The 25424-nt window shown below is 37.2% G+C and overlaps 1 protein-coding gene and 1 long non-coding RNA gene across 3 annotated transcripts in view; both read left to right on the top strand.

Annotated features, from left to right (window-relative positions):
- The window catches only part of LOC137251930 (uncharacterized), a 33801-nt gene extending 25370 nt beyond the window's left edge, over positions 1-8431 (top strand). The window contains exons 2-3 of one of the 2 annotated variants that reach the window (XM_067786956.1): positions 6462-7664; positions 7731-8431. In XM_067786956.1, the coding sequence (XP_067643057.1) occupies positions 6746-7664; positions 7731-8380 (1569 nt within the window). In that variant the 5' untranslated portion in view covers positions 6462-6745 and the 3' untranslated portion in view covers positions 8381-8431. Of the gene's footprint in view, positions 1-6461 lie in introns of both variants that reach the window. The other variant, XM_067786955.1, reaches the window with a different exon arrangement.
- Positions 8432-13256: 4825 nt separating this feature from the next.
- Positions 13257-15141, top strand: LOC137251931 (uncharacterized). Its single transcript, XR_010953395.1, has 4 exons — positions 13257-13297; positions 13355-13541; positions 13896-14075; positions 14310-15141. It is a non-coding gene; the product is annotated as an uncharacterized lncRNA (long non-coding RNA).
- Positions 15142-25424: the final 10283 nt, after the last annotated feature.

Below are 25424 nucleotides of genomic sequence, written 5' to 3' on the forward strand. Positions count from 1 at the left end.
AACGGGACACTACTCATCTACGTCCTCTCAATGCCCAATGTCATGGCTAGTAAATATAATCTCCTCATTACTCGCGCCTGAATTTACAAAGGAAAACAACTTGACCTACAATTCAGCAGGATGCTCGTCAATCCCAAAGAAACATACGGATTGACGAAGGATTGTTTAATGATCAGCTCAACCACGGTATGTAAACCAGAATCCTTGATCAAATTGGAAGAAAGCGATTGCTTGCCACAATTGCTAAAAGGAGGAGAAGCTAGTTGCCAATTTAAGAGGCGGAATGACACACATATAGAATTGATAAACGAAAACACGATTTTTATCTCAAACTACCAAGGCATAATCGGGAGTATTAATGGTTCAGAAGTAATAAATGGCACATATGTCATCCAATTGAATAATGAAAGCGTTATGATCGGTGACCAAGAGTTTTCCATGCTATCTGTACTATCTAACGTAAAGAATCATACCAAGAAGATAAACTTGGAATATGTTCACGACATCACGATGAAGAACGTAAAGTATCTAGGGCATGCTAACGAAAATATCAAATTTTCCCTCGTTACGGGAGCCATTTCAATCCTCGCAATACTATTCATTGCCGGCCTGCTATGGAGATGATACACCAAAAGACTAGATCTTCCACCAATTCAAATTCCTACACATTGGACAGGAAACGTCAGCGTTAACAAAATCGTTAAAGGAAAATCCGCACCCGAACTATATTGCCTAGATAATAGCCTACCAGTTACAGCGATCAAGGCCAACATAACATCAGAAAGCCGAAATCACTCACTGCAAAATTTTACCCCTTCACGATTTTCAACTTTTGATCTACGGAACGCAAATCTTTAAAGGGGGAGGAGTTATCTCAGCTATAATCCCAGTACTGACCAATGCCGCACCATTTACTCACGTTGCCAGGCATGCGACCATATTGTTCCACTTACTAACTACGCTGATGCAGCACACGCACAACCAACGATCAGGTCAGGTGTCGAAATTATTGAAATCATGGGAGCTGCAATATAAAGAATTCCTGTTTACACGCGCAAGCCTTCGACTTGCGAAATGTGGGAACTGCAACCTCAGCATAAGTAGTTAGCAGTAATAGGTTAGCTAATAAGTTAATTCAGATGTTTAGTTCAGCTAATTTTGGGACGTGCAAGTGGCACGCAATATATAGTGTTATTAGTAAAATTGAAGTTGTTCGTGTTTTTACTTTTAAATGAATCAGAATCGGCGAACAGTGGGTTCGCCGCACTTTTAATTTTTTCAAGACACGAGAGATTAACTTATATGTACGTATAACCCTAATATAAGTACCTAATTAATTTATAATCATTTCTCTGTTGGATCTGCCTTCCAAAAGAAAACCAATATTGCATGTCCGACACTGCGCACAGAGGTAAAAATTCCAACTTACCTTTTAAGACAGACCTTAACAGTCTCCAATATGAACCAACAATTTGCGTGTGATACCTTCGGATACATTATTCTCGATTTTGGGTGGGAGATAAAAATATAATTTTAATTCTTCGAGTTTTCATAGGGGAATCTGCACTTTAACCATGTGGGATAGGTTTTCACCGTCTCTTACATCTTTGATCGTGGTATTAGCGTTTTAAGGGTAAATTCTTAGCAAATTATCTAATTTGATACTTGAGGACCACCTTAATATATATACTATGTACATATATATGTATGTACGTATAGTACCTAATAAATTTATAATCATTTCTCTGTTGGATCTGCCTTCCAAAAGAAAACCAATATTGCAAGTACAATTTTGTTTTTATACTCAGTTGAGCAGAGCTCACAGAGTATATTAAGTTTGATTGGATAACGGTTGGTTGTACATATATAAAGGAATCGAGATAGATATAGACTTCCATATATCAAAATAATCAGGATCGAAAAAAAATTTGATTGAGCCATGTCCGTCCGTCCGTCCGTCCGTCCGTTAACACGATAACTTGAGTAAATTTTGAGGTATCTTGATGAAATTTGGTATGTAGGTTCCTGAGCACTCATCTCAGATCGCTATTTAAAATGAACGATATCGGACTATAACCACGCCCACTTTTTCGATATCGAAAATTTCGAAAAACCGAAAAAGTGCGATAATTCATTACAAAAGACCGATAAAGCGACGAAACTTGGTAGATAAGTTGAACTTATGACGCAAAATAGAAAATTAGTAAAATTTTGGACAATGGGCGTGGCACCGCCCACTTTTAAAAGAAGGTAATTTAAAATTTTTGCAAGCTGTAATTTGGCAGTCGTTGAAGATATCATGATGAAATTTGGCACGAACGTTACTCTTATTACTATATGTACGCTTAATAAAAATTAGCAAAATCGGAGAAGGACCACGCCCACTTTTAAAAAAAAAATTTTTTTAAAGTAAAATTTTAACAAAAAATTTAATATCTTTACAGTATATAAGTAAATTATGTCAAGATTCAACTCCAGTAATGATATGGTGCAACAAAGTACAAAAATAAATTTAAAAACGGGCGTGGCTCCGCCCTTTTTCATTTAATTTGTCTAGGATACTTTTAACGCCATAAGTCGAACAAAAATTAACCAATCCTTTTGAAATTTGGTAGGGGCATAGGTTTTATGGCGTTAACTGTTTTCTGTGAAAATGGGCGAAATCGGTTGATGTCACGCCCAGTTTTTATACACAGTCGTCCGTCTGTCCTTCCGCATGGCCGTTAACACGATAACTTGAGCAAAAATCGATATATCTTTACTAAACTCAGTTCACGTACTTACCTGAACTCACTTTATCTTGGTATGAAAAATGAACGAAATCCGACTATGACCACGCCCACTTTCTCGATATCGAAAATTACGAAAAATGAAAAAAATGCCATAATTCTATACCAAATACGAAAAAAGGGATGAAATATGGTAAGGTAATTGGATTGTTTTATTGACGCGAAATATAACTTTAGAAAAAACTTTATAAAATGGTTGTGACACCTACCATATTAAGTAGAAGAAAATGAAAAAGTTCTGCAGGGCGAAATAAAAAACCCTTAAAATCTTGGCAGGTATTACATATATAAATAAATTAGCGGTATCCAACAGATGATGTTCTGGGTCACCCTGGTCCACAAATTGGTCGATATCTGGAAAACGCCTTCACATATACAACTACCACCACTCCCTTTTAAAACTCTCATTAATACCTTTAATTTGATACCCATATCGTACAAACTCATTCTAGAGTCACCCCTGGTCCAACTTTATGGCGATATTTCGAAAAGGCGAACACCTATAGAACGAAGGCCCACTCCCTTTTAAAAATACTCATTAACACCTTTCATTTGATACCCATATCGTACAAACAAAGTCTAGAGTCACCCCTGGTCCAGAAAGGCCCACTCCCTCTTAAAATACTCATTAACTCCTTTCGTTTGATACCCATATTGCACAAACGAATTCTAGAGTCACCCCTGGTCCACCTTTATGGCGATATCTCGAAAAGGGGTCCACCTGTAGAACTAAGCCCCACGCCCTTTTAAAATAATCATTAACACCTTTCATTTGATACCCATATCATACAAACAAATTCTAAAGTCACCCCTGGTCCACCTTTATGGCGATATCTCGAAAAGGCGAACACCTATAAAACGAAGGCCCACTCCCTTTTAAAAATACTCATTAACACCTTTCATTTGATACCCATATCGTACAAACAAAGTCTAGAGTCACTCCTGGTCCACCTTTATTGCGATACCTCGAAAATGCATGCACCTATAGAACTAAGGCCCACTCCCTCTTAAAATACTCATTAACTCCTTTCGTTTGATACCCATATTGCACAAACGAATTCTAGAGTCACCCCTGGCCCACCTTTATGGCGATATCACGAAACGGTGTCCACCTATAGAACTAAGGCCCACTACCTTTTAAAATACTCATTAACACCTTTCGTTTGATGCACATATTGTGCAAACGAATTCTAGGGTCACCCCTGGTCCACCTTTATGGCGATATCTCGAAACGGCGTCCACCTATGGAACTAAGGATTACTCCCTTTTAAAATGCTCATTAACACCTTTCATTTGATACCCATATCGTACAAACGCATTCTAGAGTCACCCCTGGTCCATCTTTACGGCGATATCTCGAAAAGGCGTCCATCTATAGAACTTAGGTCCACGCCCTTTTAAAATACTCATTAATACCTTTCATTTGATACCCATATCGTACAAACGCATTCTAGAGTCAACCCTGATCCACCTTTATGGCTATATCCCTAAATGGCGTCCACCTATAAAACTATGGCCCACTCCCTCATAAAATACTCTTTAATGCCTTTCATTTGATACACATGTCATACAAACACATTCCAGGGTTTCCCTCGGTTCATTTTCCTACATGGTTATTTTCCCTTATGTTGTCACCATAGCTCTCAACTGAGTATGTAATGTTCGGTTACACCCGAACTTAACCTTCCTTACTTGTTTTAATCTTGATTTTATTGGTAAGCTGCGTGACAACTACAACGACAATAACATTTGTTCAAAAATGTGAATGAAAAGTTTTCAAGTTCAAGTTGAAGGTCGACATTTATCTCGTTTAAAATTTGTATAAAAAGTTTTAACCCTCTTAAATTCAACTGAGCTGAACGGTATGTTACCACAAACGTGTGCACACAGAACATGGGAGACAGTAAAACAAAGTGATAGCTCCGCACTACAGGTGACTCGACTGTTTATTTTCGAACTGATGTTAATCGGGCCACCGTGGTGTTATGGTAGCGTGCTCCGCCTATCACACCATATGCCCTGGGTTCACACCCCGGGCAAAGCAACATCAAAACTTTAGAAATAAGGTTTTCCAATTAGAAGAAATTTTTTCTAAACTGGGTCGCCCCTCGGTAATGTTTGGCAAGCGCTGCGGGTGTATTTCTGCCATGAAAAGCTCTCAGTGAAAACTCATCTGCCTTGCAGATGCCGTTCGGAGTCGGCATAAAACATGTAGGTCCCATCCGGCTAATTTGTAGGAAAAATCAAGAGGAGCACGACGCAAATTGGAACAGAAGCTCGGCCTTAGATCTCTTCGGAGGTTATAGCGCCTCACATTTATTTATTTTTTTTATTTATGTTAATCGGGTGCACAGCGATACAGTTGGGAGTACAACTTGTACCAAAGCTTTAGTCTGAGCTATATATGTATGTATATTTTAATTAAGCGTACATGGCTAAAAAGTTGAGCCCAAAATTAGAACTTTACTTTTCAAAATGAGTTTTTCAACCGGTTTGGATTTTTAACGAATTTATTAATACGAAGCCAAACAGGTTTTCAATTTAAACTTAATTTACATGGGTTTAAAATATAGGTACGTGCCTATATTTTGATCTAACCTCATAAATAAAACTAATTTTGTTAATTCATTAACACATCTAATTTTTATTTGTTTACACATACAGATGTATAATGGATTATGCTCCTAACCCATACATATTTGTGGATATATGTATGCACTACATATATGGGTACTTCCAGAATCGCGAACCGTACATTCGTATGCGTTTCAAACTCCAAAAGCATAGGGCACACACTTTTGTTCTATTTTATTTTTGTGATTCGGTAGCAGTTTGCTTGGCCTATCCGAAGTTCAAAGGTAAATTTTTTCAATTTGCATTTTTCAAAATGTAAGCAGTAATAACGCGTTAATGTACTGCCACAAAGCTGCAAATTGAACAAGTTCGTACCTTGAGAGGTTTGAAATATTCTACAAAAAAGGTTAAAAAAGGGAATTAAAACTTCTTAAACGGGTACACGTTTTAGAGTTTAGTATAAAATGTTTAACAGTGCAGCGCTTAAGAGCAAAGAAAGTGTGAATGCGTTTTATTGTTATCTTATGGCGCTGCCATGGTGTGACGGTAGCGTGCTCCGCCTACCACACCGATGATCCCGGGTTCACGCCCCAGTCAAAGCACAATCAAAATTAAGAAAATTTGTCTAAACGACATCGCCCCTCAGCAGTGTTTGGCAAGCACTCCTAGTGTATTTCTGCCATGAAAAGCTCTCCGTGAAAACTCAGTGAAAACAAGTAGTTCCCATCCCGCCAATTCGTAAGAAAAATTGAAGTGAGCACGAAGCAAATTAGAAGAGAAGCTATGCCGAAAATCTCTTCGGAGGTTTTCGCGCCTTAAATAAATTTTTATTTATTTTTTATGACGCTGTCGAAGCGTTAAAACGAACGTTACTAAAGCGTTTATGTAAAAACGTCATATATAACGCGTGCTAAAGTTCTGCAGTGGGAGGTAAGCGCCACTTCGTAGGACATCGCAGTGTCAAATCTGTCAGTTGCAATATAGTTCAGGCTCTGCCTCTTATTTACATAGTTCTGCGCCAGCACCATTTTCTGCAGGGTATATTTCATTGATAATTAAAAAATAAAATATTAACAAACTATTTCCTATTTAAAAAAGCGCTCCAGACAAATGATAATCGAAGTTTTGTATGCATACGTTCCATCCTGTTGGTATTCAAATCTTTATAGTTGCTTACAAAATTTTTCCCTGCATTCACCAGTACAAGTTAAATTGTCTGCAGAGCTTTCGGCTGACCAAAGTTTGGAGGTATGAAAAATGTACTAAAAGTTATTATAAATTCAACGCGTGGCTCAAACTGCGAATAGTTGTAGTGCAACGCATGTGGAGTGAGCATTCGATGAGGTATCAATGAAAGTGAAAGTAATTGTTTTATCGAAACAATGCAACATAATATATGTGTACTCGTATTGAGCCTGTTGCTGCATGTAAGCTATACCATCAAAGTGAATGAGTTTTCAATATCGGGTGATAATGAAGTGCTCAATACCACACTAGCACCAAAGTATCGTGTTTCGGTGCCTAAGTCCAAGGAACCGTTAAACAGAGTTCCATCACATTTGCAGGGCGTTCCATATATATACAAAGACGCAGACGATGTGATTCATATAATTGAGCCCCCGCAACATTTTCAGCTACTTAAAATACTTAACAACCAAACTAATCGCTATATGCAAACACAAAACCAACAGCAAAAAATACGTATCATTAAACTAAAGTCAATGAACCACGCGCCAACATCAATAGCAATGAAAGTTGTCACTTTTAGCCAGCTCAGTGCACCTATTTACTCAACGAAAGTGAACAAACAGCCTGACTCGATACTGAAGCGGGCTCACAAAATGCAGCAGCAGTTCGGAGGAAATATATATAACCGATCACATGGCGCAACTTTTGAGCGCCAAAACGTACCAGTTACAAGCAAAGAAAATTCTGCTGATTTATTATCGCAAGGGACAAAAATGCAGCATGTTCAAGTTTTACCCCGATCGCCGCTGCAACTGCCGCGCGAAGTTTTAGCATCAGTTCGTAAAACGGATCGATTGATTTTTCTGCAGCAGCTTCCAGATCAGACACAACGTGTCTCGAAACATCACAAAACATTAAAGTCGCATACAGTTATAATGGATAAACGTTATGAACATAATCAATTTGAACGCGGTACTGAACAAAAATCTATGGGGAAAAAGTGGCGTTGCAGTCGAATTAGGCGGGATGTACGGCGGGACGATGCACGAAGGATTGATCAGGAATCAGCAGCATTAGACGCTCTTAAAAATGCCAAAATACAAGTTCAAAAAGGTACTAACTTGCTCCTTCATTTGAATGATTTAATAAAGCATGCCAGTTTATATTTACTTGTTGAAGGGGAAGTAGTCGACTTCAGTTCAAAACAGAGTACTAATGTAGATCTTAATGCAGAACGCAAAAGCTTATCATACCCTGCCAACGTAAAGCTACAGAAATTTGATGATACCTCACTAAATGTGACAGATAGTATATTAAAGAGACATTTTTTATCAAATCGGGTCCGATGTAGAGATATAATCAAAGGATTGAAAACTAAACTGAATATGAACTCACGTATTTTTGATAAGCCCTCCAAGTCTCGACCTAATAATCACACTGCTGGAATTCTACTTTACGAAGATGTCATGTCCAATATTCAAAACATATTCCAAGCAAATGATCTCAAAATAAAAGAAGATCAGCACAAAACAAATTTCAATGGAAAAAATGTGTCATTGACTCTCAATCAATCGACGACCTCTTTTCCTTTACAAAGTGACGACTCAAAAGAAGTTAAAGAGATAGAAGACTACATATACGAGCTTCACCGCCTGTTGAGGCATTTGCCTAGTACTAATATTTCGATGGTATATGGGGTAAATTATCAAGAGATAACTAACACCACTGCACCTGCGAACTGGAATCTTGTGAAAGATAAGGCTATTATAAACAGTGAAAATTTGGGTTTCAAATCAAAGCCAAGTATTTCACTATTCACTATTCATTAGGTCCTATATAATCGCTATAACCATTGAGCAGACGCTTTTACCAAATCGTGATTCACTTTCGTAAATATATTTATTTATTATAAAATATTATTGTTTAGAAATATATTTGAAAAATTAATATTTCTTAAATAAATAAATAAAAACATATACTTACTTTCTTAATTGACGCCTAGCAGTTTAAACGGTTATGGCCGTCCAACAAGGCGCACCAGCTGCTTCTTTGTTGGGTTAACTGGCGCCAATTGGTCACACCAAGGAAGTTTAACTCCTTTTCCACCTGGTCTTTCCATAGGTGGATTCTAATAAACAACTTTTTTAGCCGGAGCATCAACATTCATTCGCATAACATGGCCATCGCTGGATTGTGTTAATGTCTGCGTAAAGCAAGTATAGCTCATCATTAACTTCTTCGGTACTTGCCGTCCAAATAACTTCTCTCTCGAAAATCCCAGAGCCGCTTCATCTGATGTTGTTATGGTCCATGCTTCTGCACAATATAGCATGACGGGCACTATAAGTGACTTGTAGTCCAAAGTAGAATTTATTGGCAAGAGTTATTCTTCGCGGAAGTAGTAGCCAGCTTTAAACTTGACTACCAAGCAGCAATTAGAGCAATAATCTCGCACAGCACAATAATTAAAGAGCTCTTTGAATTTGTGTTCCATAGTGTCATAATCATATTCCACTATAAGGACTCTGATTATTGGCAATTTTTTCCTTTCACGCAAACTTGCTGTTTGGCCTGAGCCTTGTTATTTTTTATTCAAAAAATCAAGGTTGTATGAATGTAAATAGAATTTCGATGGTAATGCAAAAATAAATTAATAATGTCCATGTTTGTAGGCATTTCAACTTCATTCGATACATGTTTTCAAGTTTTAGGAACACAATTAAGCCTGTAAGTGAAATAACCCACTTGGGGTTATTTCGTTGCAGTTATGCCACCTGAGACTGTGTTACCCCATCGTGCAAAATAGGTAAGAAATTAGTCCACTGGTTCTGGATTTTAGATGGCCCTTTTCCTGTGAGTGTATCTTCTATTACTATTTTCTGTGGAGGAAGACCGAAGTTAACATTTGATATCATTACATACATATGTATACATACAATATCACCAAAACAAATATTTATTGACCATTTGCATTGACTATCAATGCAAGTGCTGTCATGTAATTAATGTTTAAATCACGCAATGGTCTCTCTTCATTCTCATCAAAGGTATAAATATGTGCGATTCACCTGCATAGGTATAAAATTTACTTAGAACTACAATGTGGAACGGGCTTGCAAGTTTTGTTTTGGGTCGCAATGCATGCAAAACGTTTAACCCCTGCCCTTCACGTCTTACAGTACACTAACAAAATTAATCTTAGGCAATTATAAGAGACTGATCGCCGCCCAGTCTATTAGCAACTGCCTGAAACCTTGAAGATGGGTTTCAATACAAACAATTTATACATGCAATCTTGCAAATATTCTATTGTTTAAAATTTTTTTTTACAAAATAATTTACCTACCATTGTAGGAATATTTTTGCACAATATCACGTAATAATGCTATTAGCTTAAGAATCGCACACGCTGATTGATACTTAGACTGACAAATTTGGTGGGGTGGAATACTATTATATAAGCAACAAACAACCACAGATAAAATGTCAGTTGTGTTTGACAACGGTGTCTTTCTAAGTATTCAGACGGAAAAAGTTAAATACACAAACATACTTAATTTGATAAATTTTAAGGATTTTACGGAGCCATAAACATTCATACGTAAATAAGAAAAAGATCAAAAATATGAGGGGCCTGTTCAAGTTAACTCGAATTCTTTTTATTACGGCATTGTGCATATTTTCAATACTAAAAATTAATATCGAAGCTGCACCACACCCTCAACAGAAACAAAAACGTGCTATTGCTCCCAGTGGGTCCCATGACTTGGAAAGCGGAACTGAAAGCGAAAGTGAACACGACGATTTACAAAGTTCGTCCTCCCTTGGCTATGGGTACTATTCGTATCCATACTTGGGTGGAAGTTACTATGGTGGATATTATCCTTATCACAGCGGTATATATGGATTAGGTGAGATCAATATAATCATAAAATATACATATATGCAATTTTCTCTAGTAATAAATTCAAAAAAATATAATATATAAAAATATGAAATAGTAGATATTGTAAGCAATGTTGCCACTTTTTCCTTCTTTCAAGGTTATCCTTATTATGGGGGCTACTATGGCGGTTATCATGGCTTCCACGGCCATTATTGGTAGAACTACATAAACAGATACACAAGTATATTCGTACAAAAATTAATTCTACAATCAAATCAACTATATTTTATATGATTTAAAACAAATATAATAACATTTAAATTGTATATTATTTGTTCTTTTATTTATTTTATTTTTTATTATTCGAACAACGCGCATGATATATATTACATATCATGAAACCATAAAAAATTTAAACAACGCCATATCTTACGAACCACCACTAATGTCATTCTTTTATATGTATATCTTAATATATATTTCTTCTGTGCATATGTTTGTGACTGAACTTATGTATCCTTAACGATTAAAGCGATTTTGATGACATTTATCGAATTTATGGATTTATGGTGTCACGATAATATGAGAAACCTTACATTCCGGGAAGTGGACCCGAGGCCGATCTATTCTAAATAAAATCTGTGCCTTGTGCAAAATGCTTGAAATTACAAAAAAATTTAAAATTTCGAATGTACCAAATCGTATTTATGGGACGGGATGATTTGCTTGATATTTCATTCCGAGAAGCGGACCAGATGCCGGCCTATTCGAAAAAACTTTAATATTTGGATCCTTTTCTCTGGCAAGTGGACATGGGTGCTATTTGTTTGAAATTTATTGTTTTGGCAACCGTTTCGAAAAGGTTAACCTTTATATATATATTTCACTTGTACATACGTGTGTTTTTGACTGAACTCTTCCAAAGGACTGGACCAATTTTGATAAAGTTTGTGTGTGTGTTCAACCCCCCTGAGATTAAAATAAATACTTTTGCGAAATGGAATTTAAGTGATGCAATGTGAATAATAAAAGAATTAAAAACAAGGATTTGATGCATATAACGCGATAACGGAGCTGTAAAATGAAATAACGGGACATTAATTATATTAAGCAATCGAAATAAAAGAACTTTTACCTTTTAAGTAACAACTAATTAAAATTTACGATAATGGGTCTGTTGTGAATAACGGAAGATTCTAATTGAAATGAAACAATAATTTTCACATACCACTTCCATTAAGTTGAAATAATGCAAAGGAAAGTGTGCGTATTTCACTTTGATTCCTTTTTCTTGCATACATTATATATTAGACTGGGTCGAAAAAAACTTTAAGCTTATATCTCGAAGATTTTGTTTACAATCTTTTTATACTCAGCTGAGCAGAGCTCACAGAGTATATTAGCTTTGTTCGCATAACGGTAATCCGTAATGGCATAAACTAATCGAGATAGATATAGAATTCTATATATCAAAATGATCTGGGTGAAGAAAGAAATTCATTTAGCTATGTCCGTTCGTCCGTCCGTCTGTAAACACGATAACTTGAGTAAATTTTGAGATATCTTGATGATAGGTGCATTGCCCTTATGAGACAAAATAGAAAATGAGAAAAATTGTGGGCAATGGGCGTGGCACCGCCCACTTTTAAAAGAAGGTAATTAAAAAGTTTTGCAAGCTGTAATTTGGCAGTCGTTGAAGATATCATGATGAAATTTGGTAGGCACGTTACTCCTATTACTATATGTGTGCTAAATAAAAATTAGCGAAATCGGATGACGAACACGCCCACTTTAATAAAAAAAATTTTTAAAGTCAAATTTTAACAAAAAATTTAATATCTTTACAGTATAAAAGTAAATTATCTCAACATTCGACTCCAGTAATGATATGGTGCAACAAAATACAAAGATAAAAGGAAATTTCAAAATGGGCGTAACTCCGCCCTTTTTCATTTAATTCGTCTAGAATACTTTTAATGCCATAAGTCGAACAAAAATTTACCAATCCTTGTGAAATTTGGTAGGGACCTAGATTCTATTACGATAACTGTGAAAATGGGCGAAATCGGTTGAAGCCACGCTCAGTTTTTATACACAGTCGACTTTTCGACACTTTCGGCTCGGCCGTTAACACGATACTTGTGCAAAAAACGATATATCTTAACTAAACTTAGTTCACGTACTTATCTGAAGTCACTTTATCTTATAAAATATGGCCGAAATCCGATTATGACCACGCCCACTTTTCCGATATCAAAAATTACGAAAAATTAAAAAAATGCCATAATTCTGTACCAAATATGAAAAAAGAGATAAAACATGGTAATTGGATTGGTTTTTTGACGCAAAATATAACTTTAGAAAAAACATTGTAAAATGGGTGTGACACCTACCATATTAAGTAGAAGAAAATGAAAAAGTTCTACAGGGCGAAATCAAAAGCCCTTGGAATCTTGGCAGGAATACTGTTCGTGGTATGACATATATAAATAAATTAGCGGTACCCGACAGAAGATGTTCTGGGTCACCCTGGTCCACATTTTGGTCGATATCTCGAAAACGCCTTCACATATACTACTAATACATTAAAGCATGATTTTCTTTTCACCAGACTATGAAAAGGAGAATATGTGAAGGCGAATGTAGGCAAAATGGACATTAACGGCCCTATGCTGCGCGTAACCGGTAAAATTGTTATCGGCAAACAAAATTACCAAAAGTCTTAACCCCCAAATGTAACCGCGATTCTGAGCAGATGGTAACGCTGTCATGACGAAGGAACTTCCAGTGTGTATGGTGGAATTGAAAAACATATGTTGTTGCAATCAAAAGAAGAAAAAAGGAATATGGAAATCAACAAGTAAATTTTGGTAAATATTTTGTTAAATTCATTATTAATTGTTTATTTTAATTATAGAAAATATGCACGTACCATCCCGTACTAGTTGCGACTATATGTGGCGTATTGTCGGGATCATCCCGAGCTCCTGCAGGGTAAAAACTGCCCCACATCGCCAAATCATATTCAAAGGATGTGGGAGGAGCTCACATCTAAAATGAATGCGATGGTTGGGCCATCAAGAACATGCGATACCTGGCGAGAGGTAAGCAAATTGATTTTTATATAATTAAGGGTTTTGTGTTGTTTTGTGTGCCAAAAATTCACTCCGGCTACAGAGTGATTGTGCGTTCAAACACGTAGCCGGAGTAATGCAATCTGCAGGATTTCTGTGTCAAGTACACATTTTAATGTCCAATAACATAGAACAGCGCACCTGTGTAATTAAATACTAAAATTCTTATTTATAAGTTATTAGTTGTTGAAATTTGTACTTGGCATAACAAAGCATGTATGAACGCCACAAACACCAGAATAGTATCATACATAACTACATACTACTAAATTATTATTGGAAAGAAGGTAAGAACTGATCGTATGTCTTTATTTATAATTTCAGAGTTTGCGAAACTGGCGAAAACAGTTGCGTTCCCGGGCCCAACAATTTTCTGCCGAGAGGAGAAAGACAAGTGGTAGACATAATCCTGTGGCAGAGCTCACTGACTTCGAGCAGCAAGCGTTAGAGGTGTTTGGGATTGCTGCTATGGAGGGCCACTCAACCTCAAGGCTCGGCTTCCAGGTAAATATATTTGTAATAAACTCGTGTAATACAATAATAACCGCTGGTAGTGTATGTGTGTAATTATTACGCCCATGTACATATATGCATTTCTTGCATTTTTATTTAAGAATTGAAATATGTTTTCATATACTTAAAATATACTGCCGATATTGTAGTATTACATTTAGTATTACATGTAGTATTACATTGTAAAAAAATGTTTGGCGATAATACTTTTTTTTTTATTAATAGAACGCCAACAATGCCGAAAATGTTCCTCCAACGCTAGACGAACTACCACTGGAATTCCACCACCTGCTTTTGCGGAAGATCCGAACTAGTTTGCCTCGTTTTGCTTAGTGGTAAGTGAATCGCCCAGTCGAACTTCCTCACGTCCTGGTACTCCCAATCCCGTGCCACGTAATCTTCCTGTGAGCAATTCTGCGGCACCGAATGCTGATACGCCCAGACAAGTTTTGTTGTCAACGTCACGCAACAGAAGAAGGGGCGCTAGGGATGAAATTTTGGAATTGGTGCAACAGGTCATGAGGAACAGACGTCATGAACAGTCAAGACTGGCTGAGTCCCTAGACAATTTCGGAAATGGCTTGATGTCGTTGGCTGCGGCAATTCAGGAGATGGTGGCATTGCAAAGACAACACCGGGGCTAAGCTCGTATGATGTCAGCCAATATGCTTTACATTGAATTCCTTTTTTTTTTAAGTATTAAGTAATTTAGGAAATTAAAAAAGACTGAATTAATTTTTATTTGTTTTATATTATTGAATTTTTATTTCATTTAAAACGAATTTCTTTTAATTTTAAATGTATCAATATAGTGCAGTAATTTTTGGTTTTTAAATAACCAATACGAAATTTGATAAAATTATTGAGAAACTTAAAAACAAACTATTCTGTACTTTTTGCTGTTTTATTTACTTTATAAACAAATGTATATTAGTTTTTAAGTAAGCAATATGGAATGTGATAAAACTCATTACTATGAAACAAAATTATCAATGAAGATACTCAGTACTATTTTTTTTGTTATGACTTATTTAGAAATATAAACCCACAAATAAGAAACCTGCAAGTCAATCATATAATTAATAAAGAGTTTTGAAAATTTTAAATTTTGTCTAAATTTTTATTCATACTTCAGTATTTGTTTGTGTTTTGTTTACATATATTATTTTATTATACTATTCGCAGGCACAGTCAGGGTATACGGTTGATTGACTGCTGGCGAATCCTTTCGCCTTGGCGATATTGGTGGCAATTTCTGGTGCAGTCGTTTCCTCGTCTGGCTCCGCTTCTTCAATTTCCACTTCGTCTTTCTACAACATCGTTTTTTCTTACAACATTGTGAAGAATAAAGCAGGCGTGTACAATTATAGTTACTCTTTCGGGACTATAATTTAAAGTGCGATGTTGTGCCAAGCATCGGAAACGTGACTTAACCACTCCAAATCCTCTTTCAATAACATTCCTTGCCTTACAATGTACTCTATTTAATTTTTGTGCCTGAGGATTTGCGAGCTGAGCTAAGGGTGTGATAATCCAAGGCTCTAGGGGGTAACCCTGATCACCTAGTAGTAAGCTTCCTCTCTGCCCGCTCATAAGCGCACGCATGTATGATGTTGTCCATATACCTGAGTATTGGCATGACACAGGAAAAGTTGCATCAATTGCCAGAAACTTTAAGTTGTCGTCGCAAACAGCTTCAACATTGACGCTGTAGTATCCCTTGCGATTCATGTAGAGGCTACACGGTCTGGCCGGAAAAGTTCTTGGTGGACAAATGAGCGCCACATGTGTGCAATCGATTGCACCGATAACACCCTTCAAACCAAACTTTGCGTAGAGCCTAAACAAGTAGAAACAAAAAATATTATCCCATGTACTATCCGTAAGTTTCGACGTTCAACGTTACCTTTCTTTTATAGCCAACTGCTCTTCGTTTGTGGTAGGAAAACTTACTTCAGATGCTTTTTCTTTCACAATTAAATTTGTAATGTATTTGATAGCTCGTGATGCAGAAGATTGGCTGAGCGCAGCATATATATTATTAGCAACACGTTTTTGATACGATCCATGTGCTAAAAATGTGAGACAACAAAAAATCGTACTCCAAAGGGCAGAGAAGTAGGTGGGTCATCCTTTGGCCACAACTCTTCTATAAGTATTTTACACGCTTCTTTCGGTAAAGGAAAATTCTCTTTGAAGGTACTACAAGGAAGGTTCAGAGGATCACTACTGTCCCGAAGACTCTTTAAGTTATAAGTCCGTTCCAAAATTTCATCATATTCTTCATCTTCAGCAGCAATAGCAATTTACTAAATTGGACATTTTTATTATATTAAACTGATTATTGGTGTTTGAAACGTTTTGACTAATTTTTACTTTTCCTTGTATTTGTTTATTGTATTTGTTTATTTGTTTTTAAAATGCTCGATTTAATTTTCACTTTCGCTTTATTTATTTTTCAGAGTAAAAATCAGCTGTTTTATGTGGTTACGTCGATGTTACCACCTATTTTAGTGGTTACGTTGTTATCCGGCAACTTTTGCCTTCAGAATACCAAAAAGGTGTAAAAGTTGCCAGAAGATTTCGTAACCGGTAAAAAATTAAGTTGTTACCACTGTAGAATAGGGCCGTAAAAGGAATTATAGAAAAATAGAACGCAAAAATAATGGCCTATCAATTTAAAAAATCCGATGTCAAATAACCGAGTTACAACAAAATTTCAATTTTAGCTGTATTTCCAAAGATACAAAAAAAAAAAAAAAAATTAAAAGCAACTTTTCCGAGACTTGAGCTAACTTTTGCAACTTTTTTATTTCGTAAGCCATATATGAGTCGTTTATTTTGAAAGTGGTTTAAGTCCACTTTTTACTTAGGGAAGCTTTCAATTTAGATAGACATTTTCATTTATGTAATTAAAAAAATGTTTTTAAAAATAAATATTTAATTCATTTATTAAAGAATTAAATTTACATTCATTTATTTATTAAGGATAATATTAAAGATTTTGTCACATTATTTCTCCTCATTTAGATTATGTGTGAGGTTGTTAAAATATTCATGATGCATGGGTGGTATATACCTTAGTAACTCAATTTTACTTCTTCGTAAGGAATTTTATAGCTTTACTGTGCAGTGATGCATTTTTTCGGAGTTTTGGAACATAAAAGATGCCATATCTAAATTATTAAATAATAAATTTTAAATAAATATTAAGTAATATTATTTAAATAAATATTAAATATAAAATTCAGGCCTAAAATGCCGTTAAGTTTGAGGTTGCGCCTCCCGCGGGATTAAAGCGAACTTTCTGCTTGAGTCTTTCAATTAAATTTGCATAAACCGAACACAATTATGTTACGATGAAATGCTTTTATGCACGCTTGAAGACACTGAACTTGCAATTAAAACTTGTCAATCTGTAAAAACTTGTACTTAAACTCAGTCAAATCTGATTATTATTTTTTTTTTTGCCTTGATGAGCAATCCACAACAAAAATATGTGTGGTCAAGACTTTATATTTAATAAGAATATTTCTAGAGTGGTTTTCTTTGTTGAAAAAGCAAACATGTATGAACTAGGAACACCAGTCCCGGGATTTAGGGATCCTAGCCCTTTATGTCCCGAAAATTAAGTGATTTTTAAGAAGTAGTCCCGTCCCCATATTTGCGGGACCTGTAACATCTTACGAATATGAGGAATTGAGGCACAAAAATCCGAATTTTTAAGGAATTTTCAAGTATGCAAATTGTATGCAAATATAATCCACTGTATTTTTTCACTGATTTTTTAAACATTTTTCTTGCAAAAGCATTTAATTTTTTTTTTCCATATAAAATATAAAAAAATCGAAACTGTTTCAAATGCAAAAAATTCTAAGCACAGTCAGTGAAAAAAGTATTATAAATTATTTGCACATAATTATAATAAAATTTAAAGGACCATATAACTGCATAAGTTGAAAATGTTTGAGCTTTGAAGAATTTTTTCAACTTTATGTATAGTTTTAATCTCTGTTCATATATTTTACGTTATATAATGAATATATGTATTTATCAAAAATTACCAGAAGTACTTTGCAATTGAAAATATGGCGAATATTTTGAAAATATTGTGTAACATATCTAATATATAAAATTCTTCTGTCACGGTTTTAGACGCTGAACTCCTCCTAAACGCCTGAACCGATTCTCATGAAATTTTGTGAGCATATTGGGTAGGTCTGAGAATCGGCCAACGTCTACCTTTTTTTCGCTACGTGTCTAGGGTCTTGAGATCAAAATGTGGACCCGGGTACCCCTAGAACGTGTTTATACAATATGGATATCAAATGAAAGCTGTTGATGAGTGCTATAGTGCAGGATAATTTTCATATAACTGGGAGGATATGGTCTCGAGATATAGGCCAAAACGTGGACCCGGATACCCCCAGAATGTGTTTATTCAATAAGGATGTAAAATGAAAATGTTGATGAGTGCTATAGCACAGGATAATTTTCAATATAACTGGAAGGATAGGGTCTCGAGATATAGCCCAAAACGTGAACCCGGGTACCCCTAGAATGTGTTTATACAATATGGATATCAAATGAAAGCTGTTGATGAGTGCTATAGTGCAGGATAATTTTCATACAACTGGGAGGCTAGGGTCTCGAGATATAGCCCAAAGCGTCGACCCGGGTACCCCTAGAATGTGTTTATGCAATATGGATATAAAATGAAAGCTGTTTAAGAGTGCTATAGTACAGGATAATTTTCATACAACTGGGAGGCTAGGGTCTCGAGATATAGCCCAAAACGTGGACCCGGGTACCTACCCCTAGAATGTGTTTTACAATATGGATATCAAATGAAAGCTGTTGATGAGTGCTATAGTACAGGATAATTTGCATACAACTGGGAGGCTAGGGTCTCGAGATATAGCCCAAAACGTGCACCCGGGTACCCCTAGAATGTGTTTATACAATATGGATATCAAATGAAAGCTGTTGATGAGTGCTATAGTACAGGATAATTTTCATACAACTGGGAGGCTAGGGTCTCGAGATATAGCCTAAAACGTGCACCCGGGTACCCCTAGAATGTGTTTATACAATATGGATATCAAATGAAAGCTGTTGATGGGTGCTATAGTACAGGATAATTTTCATACAACTGGGAGGCTAGGGTCTCGAGATATAGCCCAAAACGTGCACCCGGGTACCCCTAGAATGTGTTTATACAATATGGATATCAAATGAAAGCTGTTGATGAGTGCTATAGTACAGGATAATTTTCATACAACTGGGAGGCTAGGGTCTCGAGATATAGCCCAAAACGTGCACCCGGGTACCCCTAGAATGTGTTTATACAATATGGATATCAAATGAAAGCTGTTGATGAGTGCTATAGTACAGGATAATTTTCATACAACTGGGAGGCTAGAGTCTCGAGATATAGCCTAAAACGTGCACCCGGGTACCCCTAGAATGTGTTTATACAATATGGATATCAAATGAAAGCTGTTGATGAGTGCTATAGTACAGGATAATTTTCATATAACTGGGAGGATAGGGTATCGAGATATAGGCCAAAACGTGGACCCGGATACCCCGAGAATGTGTTTATTCAATATGGATGTAAAATGAAAGATGTTGATGAGTGCTATAGTACAGGATAATTTTCATATAACTGGGAGGATAGGGTCTCGAGATATAGCCCAAAACGTGGACCCGGATACCCCTAGAATGTGTTTATACAATATGGATATCAAATGAAAGCTGTTGATGAGTGCTATAGTGCAGGATAATTTTCATACAACTGGGAGGCTAGGGTCTCGAGATATAACCCAAAACGTGGACCCGGGTACCCTAGAATGTGTTTATACAATATGGATATAAAATGAAAGCTGTTTAAGAGTGCCATAGTACAGGATAATTTTCATACAACTGGGAGGCTAGGGTCTCGATATATAGCCCAAAACGTGGACCCGGGTACACCTAGAATGTGTTTATACAATATGAATATCAAATGAAAGCTGTTGATAAGTGCTATAGTACAGGATAATTTTCATACAACTGGGAGGGTAGGGTCTCGAGATATAGCCCAAAACGTGGACCCGGGTACCCCTTGAATGTGTGTATACAATATGGATATCAAATGAAAACTGTTGATGAATGTTATAGTACAGGATAATTTTCATACAACTGGGAGGCTAGGGTCTCGAGATATAGCCCAAAACGTGGACCCGGGTACCTACCCCTAGAGTGTGTTTTACAATATGGATATCAAATGAAAGCTGTTGATGAGTGCTATAGTACAGGGTAATTTTCATACAACTGGGAGGCTAGGGTCTCGAGATATAGCCCAAAACGTGCACCCGGGTACCCCTAGAATGTGTTTATACAATATGGATATCAAATGAAAGCTGTTGATGAGTGCTATAGTACAGGATAATTTTCATACAACTGGGAGGCTAGGGTCTCGAGATATAGCCTAAAACGTGCACCCGGGTAACCCTAGAATGTGTTTATACAATATGGATATCAAATGAAAACTGTTGATGGGTGCTATAGTACAGGATAATTTTCATACAACTGGGAGGCTAGGGTCTCGAGATATAGACTAAAACGTGGACCCGGGTACCCCTAGAATGTATTTATACATGAAAGCTGTTGATGAGTGCTATAGTACAGGATAAGTTTCATACAACTGGGAGGCTAGGGTCTCGAGATATAGCCCAAAACGTGCACCCGGGTAACCCTAGAATGTGTTTATACAATATGGATATCAAATGAAAGCTGTTGATGAGTGCTATAGTACAGGATAATTTTCATACAACTGGGAGGCTAGGGTCTCGAGATATAGCCCAAAACGTGCAACCGGGTACCCCTAGAATGTGTTTATACAATATGGATATCAAATGAAAGCTGTTGATGAGTGCTATAGTAAAGATAATTTTCATACAACTGGGAGGCTAGGGTCTCGAGATATAGCCCAAAACGTGCACCCGGGTACCCCTAGAATGTGTTTATACAATATGGATATCAAATGAAAACTGTTGATGAGTGCTATAGTACAGGATAATTTTCATACAGCTGGGAGGCTAGGGTCTCGAGATATAGCCTGAAACGTGGACCCGGGTACCCCTAGAATGTGTTTATACAATATGGATATCAAATGAAAGCTGTTGATGAGTGCTATAGTACAGGATAATTTTCATACAACTGGGAGGCTAGGGTCTCGAGATATAGCACAAAACGTGCACCCGGGTACCCCTAGAATGTGTTTATACAATATGGATATCAAATGAAAACTGTTGATGAGTGCTATAGTACAGGATAATTTTCATACAACTGGGAGGCTAGGGTCTCGAGATATAGACTAAAACGTGGACCCGGGTACCCCTAGAATGTGTTTATACATGAAAGCTGTTGATGAGTGCAATAGTACAGGATAATTTTCATACAACTGGGAGGGTAGGGTTTCGAGATATAGCCCAAAACGTGGACCCGGGTACCCCTTGAATGTGTTTATACAATATGGATATCAAATGAAAACTGTTGATGAGTGTTATAGTACAGGATAATTTTCATACATTTGGGAGGCTAGGGTCTCGAGATATAGCCCAAAACGTGGACCCGGGTACCTACCCCTAGAGTGTGTTTTACAATATGGATATCAAATGAAAGCTGTTGATGAGTGCTATAGTACAGGGTAATCTTCATACATCTGGGAGGCTAGGGTCTCGAGATATAGCCCAAAACGTGCACCCGGGTACCCCTAGAATGTGTTTATACAATATGGATATCAAATGAAAGCTGTTGATGAGTGCTATAGTACAGGATAATTTTCATACAACTGGGAGGCTAGGGTCTCGAGATATAGCCCAAAACGTGCACCCGGGTACCCCTAGAATGTGTTTATACAATATGGATATCAAATGAAAACTGTTGATGAGTGCTATAGTACAGGATAATTTTCATACAACTGGGAGGCTAGGGTCTCGAGATATAGACTAAAACGTGGACCCGGGTACCCCTAGAATGTGTTTATACATGAAAGCTGTTGATGAGTGCAATAGTACAGGATAATTTTCATACAACTGAGAGGCTAGGGTCTCGAGATATAGCCCAAAACGTGCACCCGGGTAACCCTAGAAGTTGTTTATACAATATGGATATCAAATGAAAGCTGTTGATGAGTGCTATAGTACAGGATAATTTTCATACAACTGGGAGGCTAGGGTCTCGAGATATAGCCCAAAACGTGCACCCGAGTACCCCTAGAATGTGTTTGTACAATATGGATATCAAATGAAAGCTGTTGATGAGTGCTATAGTAAGGATAATTTTCATACAACTGGGAGGCTAGGGTCTCGAGATATAGCCCAAAACGTGCATCCGGGTACCGCTAGAATGTGTTTATACAATATGGATATCAAATGAAAGCTGTTGATGAGTGCTATAGTACAGAATAATTTTCATACAACTGGGAGGCTATGGTCTCGAGATATAGCCCAAACGTGGAAAATGGTTCCCCTAGAATGTGTTTATACAATATGGATATCAAATGAAAGCTGTTGATGAGTGCTATAGTACGGGATAATTTTCATACAACTGGGAGGCTATGGTCTCGAGATATAGCCCAAACGTGGAAAATGGTTCCCCTAGAATGTGTTTATACAATATGGATATCAAATGAAAGCTGTTAATGAGTGCTATAGTACAGGATAATTTTCATACAACTGGGAGGCTAGGGTCTCGAGATATAGCCCAAAACGTGGACCCGGGTACACCTAGAATGTGTTTATGCAATATGGATATCAAATGAAAGCTGTTGATGAGTGCTATAGTGCAGGATAATTTTCATACAACTGGGAGGCTAGGGTCTCGAGATATAGACTAAGACGTGGACCCGGGTACCCCTAGAATGTGTTTATACATGAAAGCTGTTGATGAGTTCAATAGTACAGGATAATTTTCATACAACTGAGAGGCTAGGGTCTCGAGATATAGCCCAAAACGTGCACCCGGGTAACCCTAGAATGTGTTTATACAATATGGATATCAAATGAAAGCTGTTGATGAGTGCTATAGTGCAGGATAATTTTCTTACAACTGGGAGGCTAGGGTCTCGAGATATAGCCCAAAGCGTGGACCCGGGTACCCCTAGAATGTGTTTATGCAATATGGATATAAAATGAAAGCTGTTTAAAAGTGCTATAGTACAGGATAATTTTCATACAACTGGGAGGCTAGGGTCTCGAGATATAGCCTGAATCGTGGACCCGGGTACCCCTAGAATGTGTTTATACAATATGGATATCAAATGAAAGCTGTTGATGAGTGCTATAGTACAGGATAATTTTCATACAACTGGGAGGCTATGGTCTCGAGATATAGCCCAAACGTGGAAAATGGTTCCCATAGAATGTGTTTATACAATATGAATATCAAATGAAAGCTGTTGATGAGTGCTATAGTGCAGGATAATTTTCATACAACTGGGAGGCTAGGGTCTCGAGATATAGCCCAAAACGTGGACCCGGGTACCCCTAGAATGTGTTTATACAATATGGATATAAAATGAAAGCTGTTTAAGAGTGCTATAGTACAGGATAATTTTAATACAACTGGGAGGCTAGGGTCTCGAGATATAGCCCAAAACGTGGACCCGGGTACACCTAGAATGTGTTTATACAATATGAATATCAAATGAAAGCTGTTGATAAGTGCTATAGTACAGGATAATTTTCATACAACTGGGAGGGTAGGGTCTCGAGATATAGCCCAAAACGTGGACCCGGGTACCCCTTGAATGTGTTTATACAATATGGATATCAAATGAAAACTGTTGATGAGTGTTATAGTACAGGATAATTTTCATACATTTGGGAGGCTAGGGTCTCGAGATATAGCCCAAAACGTGGACCCGGGTACCTACCCCTAGAGTGTGTTTTACAATATGGATATCAAATGAAAGCTATTGATGAGTGCTATAGTACAGGGTAATTTTCATACAACTAGGAGGCTAGGGTCTCGAGATATAGCCCAAAACGTGCACCCGGGTACCCCTAGAATGTGTTTATACAATATGGATATCAAATGAAAGCTGTTGATGAGTGCTATAGTACAGGATAATTTTCATACAACTGGGAGGCTAGGGTCTCGAGATATAGCCTAAAACGTGCACCCGGGTAACCCTAGAATGTGTTTATACAATATGGATATCAAATGAAAACTGTTGATGGGTGCTATAGTACAGGATAATTTTCATACCACTGGGAGGCTAGGGTCTCGAGATATAGACTAAAACGTGGACCCGGGTACCCCTAGAATGTGTTTATACATGAAAGCTGTTGATGAGTGCTATAGTACAGGATAATTTTCATACAACTGGGAGGCTAGGGTCTCGAGATATAGCCTGAAACGTGGACCCGGGTACCCCTAGAATGTGTTTATACAATATGGATATCAAATGAAAGCTGTTGATGAGTGCTACAGTACAGGATAATTTTCATACAACTGGGAGGCTATGGTCTCGAGATATAGCCCAAACGTGGAAAATGGTTCCCCTAGAATGTGTTTATACAATATGGATATCAAATGAAAGCTGTTGATGAGTGCTATAGTGCAGGATAATTTTCATACAACTGGGAGGCTAGGGTCTCGAGATATAGCCCAAAACGTGGACCCGGGTACCCCTAGAATGTGTTTATACAATATGGATATAAAATGAAAGCTGTTTAAGAGTGCTATAGTACAGGATAATTTTCATACAACTGGGAGGCTAGGGTCTCGAGATATAGCCCAAAACGTGGACCCGGGTACACCTAGAATGTGTTTATACAATATGAATATCAAATGAAAGCTGTTGATAAGTGCTATAGTACAGGATAATTTTCATACAACTGGGAGGGTAGTGTCTCGAGATATAGCCCAAAACGTGGACCCGGGTACCCCTTGAATGTGTTTATACAATATGGATATCAAATGAAAACTGTTGATGAGTGTTATAGTACAGGATAATTTTCATACATTTGGGAGGCTAGGGTCTCGAGATATAGCCCAAAACGTGGACCCGGGTACCTACCCCTAGAGTGTGTTTTACAATATGGATATCAAATGAAAGCTGTTGATGAGTGCTATAGTACAGGGTAATTTTCATACAACTGGGAGGCTAGGGTCTCGAGATATAGCCCAAAACGTGCACCCGGGTACCCCTAGAATGTGTTTATACAATATGGATATCAAATGAAAGCTGTTGATGAGTGCTATAGTACAGGATAATTTTCATACAACTGGGAGGCTAGGGTCTCGAGATATAGCCTAAAACGTGCACCCGGGTAACCCTAGAATGTG

The sequence above is a fragment of the Eurosta solidaginis genome, chromosome 5 (genome assembly GCF_040869045.1).
Source record: "Eurosta solidaginis isolate ZX-2024a chromosome 5, ASM4086904v1, whole genome shotgun sequence".
NCBI lineage: Eukaryota > Metazoa > Arthropoda > Insecta > Diptera > Tephritidae > Eurosta > Eurosta solidaginis.